We start from the raw sequence: 3,038 nt of genomic DNA, 5'->3' as shown, positions 1-3,038 counted from the left end.
TGTGTGTATATGGTTTCTCAATTTTTAATTTAAACTGATTTTAACTCTAAATTTTCTTCTTATTTTAACCGATATAGGAAATTTCAATATGAGATTATTAAATGTTTTCTCATGATCACCATTTTGACTTTATTAATATTTAAATCAAAATAAAATTTTTAAATATTATTTTTTAATCAGATTATTAGAAAATATTAAAAAAAAATCATTAGAATCTGTCTGAGTGGGCATCACCAATGTCAAAATGACACTTTATTTAATTACTATTTGACGATTATTTGATAAATTTAAAAAAATCTGAACATAATAAAATGACAACTCTTTGTTGTTTCTGCATTGCCGAACTTAATACTTACGTGATATATGATAATAAGCTGAATCAAAGTTAAATATTTTCGACACTTCACTTTATATACATATTACGTACATACATATGGGTATATATTTAATATATAATCCGATTTAATATTAATAGGGAATAAAAAAGAGGGGAAAAAACCATAATAAGTTTAAGTCGTTGTAAGTATGAGATTACAGATGGCATTATTTTTAAATGTTTTGAAGGTTAAGTTGACAAAAAATTTTTTTAGATTTAACAAGGAGTTCACAATATTCCACTTTAGTTTTTTTTATATTTTATGAAAAGAATTTTTAGTTTTATAGATTCACAAAATATAATACGAGTATGATTAAGCAAGTCTAAAATGATAAAAATATTAACACTTTTACTTTTTTCAAACTTTATTTTATTTAGAGGAAGAAAAATTGTAATGAACAGAAGGTTACTTAATTTAATTTTAATTACAAAAATCATTTATTATTGCAATTTTTGTAATATTGGTTTGTGGATATGTACATACTATATATTCGTAAAATGTATTTATTTTGTATTAAATGTAAATTAGATATAGCATTGCTAGAACTTCGAACACATCATATTAAATTTAATTCATTAATATTATCTATGTATATCCAATTAACTTCACAAGCTCATATTTGCTTTTAACATGTAATTTGACATATGTCATTAAAACATTAATTTTAACTTAATAGAAATTTCGGTTAATTACTCTGTTTTGCTGCCTTTATGTTTAATTTCTCTTTTTTCTCTGTTTTATAATTGTATATTTTGCCAATTTAAATTTAAGTTCGAATATATTTCAAAATTTATATAAAATTAATTTCGTTTTTATCAATGAATAAGCTTTTGATTCTTCACATTCAACAAAAATATGTTTTTGATAGCCACACGTATATATACATATTATAATTAAAAAATGAACATTAAAATGTCATAATTACTCGTATATTATGTAAAATATTATTTGACATGTATTTAAAATTAATCGATTTACAAAAAATCAATTGTGTAAACGAAAATCTATCTGATATTGTGAATCATCACTTGTTAAATATTGTGTGTCTTCATCTATTACATATTGTGGACCATCACCTATTTCATATTGTGAATTGTCACCTATTTGTATATCCCCATATAAATTGAAAAGTTCAGTTGTTGTCGATTGAGTTGCTGAATATGTTGAAGTTGATGATTTTATTGTAGTTCTTACTTCTTCAGTAGTTGTTGGTAGAATTGTTGTTGTTGTACTTGGAACAATTTTTTCAGTTGTTGTTAATGGAGTTGTTGATGTTCTTACAGTTGTTGTGCTACTGTGAATTATATTTGATGTTGTTGATGTTGGACTTGTTGTTGTAGTACTTGGAATCACATTTTCCGTTGTGGTAGTTGTTGTTGTTGTAGTTGGAACTATTATTTCAGTTGTTGTTGTTGGATTTGTGGTAGTTGGAGTTATTCTTTCAGTTGTTGTTGTTGAAGTAGCAGCTGTGGTTGTGGTAGTCGGAACAATTCTTTGAATTACTGTTAATGGGGTCGTTGATGTTGTTGATGTACTTGATATTGTTGGTATTTCTGGGATTATGAAAGAAGGTAAACTTGGTAAAGTTTGAAAAGGCATTGCATAATTCTGTGTTGGATTGTATTGATGTGGTATTCCAAAGTTTGTTTGAGGATGTCTACATCCGTTTGAAGAAGTAGAACAGCTACCATGTCCGTAATAATTATGTGGTATTCCAAAATTTGTTTGTTGATATAAGCATCCATTTGAAAAGGTAGAACAGCTACCATGTCCATAATAATTGTGTGGTGTTCCAAAATTTGTTTGTTCGTTTAAAATTCCATTTAAAGATGTAGAAGGACTGCCTGGTCCATTATAATTGCGCGGTATTCCAAAGTTTGTTTGTTGATGTATAAACTCGTTTGGCGACGTAGAAATGCTGCCATGTCCATAGTAATTATTAAAACATCCTTGACCTGGAAACTCAGAACAAACCGTTCTAGGGTAGTTTGAGAAGATCTGATGATATTTATGATCATACGGATGATGGTGATGATGTTTGTGATCATTTGGGTAATGATGACGGTGATGATGACGTTTATGATCATGATGATGAGGGTGATGCTGATGATGATGTTTATGTTTATGTGGGTGATGATGATGACGTTTATGATTTGAATGATGGTGATGTCTGTGATGTAAACTGTGATCTGTACTTCGATATTCTCTATTCTTTGGCCATGATTGATATTTTGTATTAAAGCCACATTCGTAACATAAATTGTGTCTTTCCCTTTCATTTAATTTTAAACTATCTTCCTCTGAAATATACCCTGATAATTCCTCCGAAATATGTGCTGATGTATCATAATTATTTTCGACATTCTGCAATGAATTGTGTTCCTCACTATCAATTAAATTGTTTAATACATCAAGGAAACCATTTATATCGACATTTGTCGTTAACCGTGCTGTATTGTACGGCTCAATGCTGTCATCCACATAAATATCGTTATTTAATTCATTTATTATTTGATTAAGTTGCTCATTATTCCTTCTTTGTTTATGTTGTAAGTGAAAATTATATTTCGAATTCTCCAAATTATTAAATTGTCTAGGAATAGCAACTGATGTTGCTATTAAATGGAAATATAAAATAAGACAAACCGTTTTAAACTTCAT

General features: G+C 27.6%; 1 protein-coding gene across 1 annotated transcript; it reads right to left on the bottom strand.

Moving 5' to 3' along the window:
- Nucleotides 1–1,361: 1,361 nt before the first annotated feature.
- LOC129610400 (serine-rich adhesin for platelets-like) lies at nucleotides 1,362–3,038 on the bottom strand. Its single transcript, XM_055522966.1, has one exon. The coding sequence runs from the start codon at nucleotides 3,036–3,038 to the stop codon at nucleotides 1,362–1,364; it is 1,677 nt and encodes a 558-aa protein (XP_055378941.1).

This window comes from Condylostylus longicornis, unplaced genomic scaffold (assembly GCF_029603195.1).
Source record: "Condylostylus longicornis isolate FDR11 unplaced genomic scaffold, ASM2960319v2 ptg000044l, whole genome shotgun sequence".
NCBI lineage: Eukaryota > Metazoa > Arthropoda > Insecta > Diptera > Dolichopodidae > Condylostylus > Condylostylus longicornis.
This window is presented reverse-complemented; position numbering and strand designations above follow the sequence as displayed.

Coding starts and splice junctions, on each gene's coding strand:
- LOC129610400 (XM_055522966.1), bottom strand. CDS start 3,038: ATGAAGTTTAAAACGGTTTGTCTTATTTTATATTTCCATTTAATAGCA.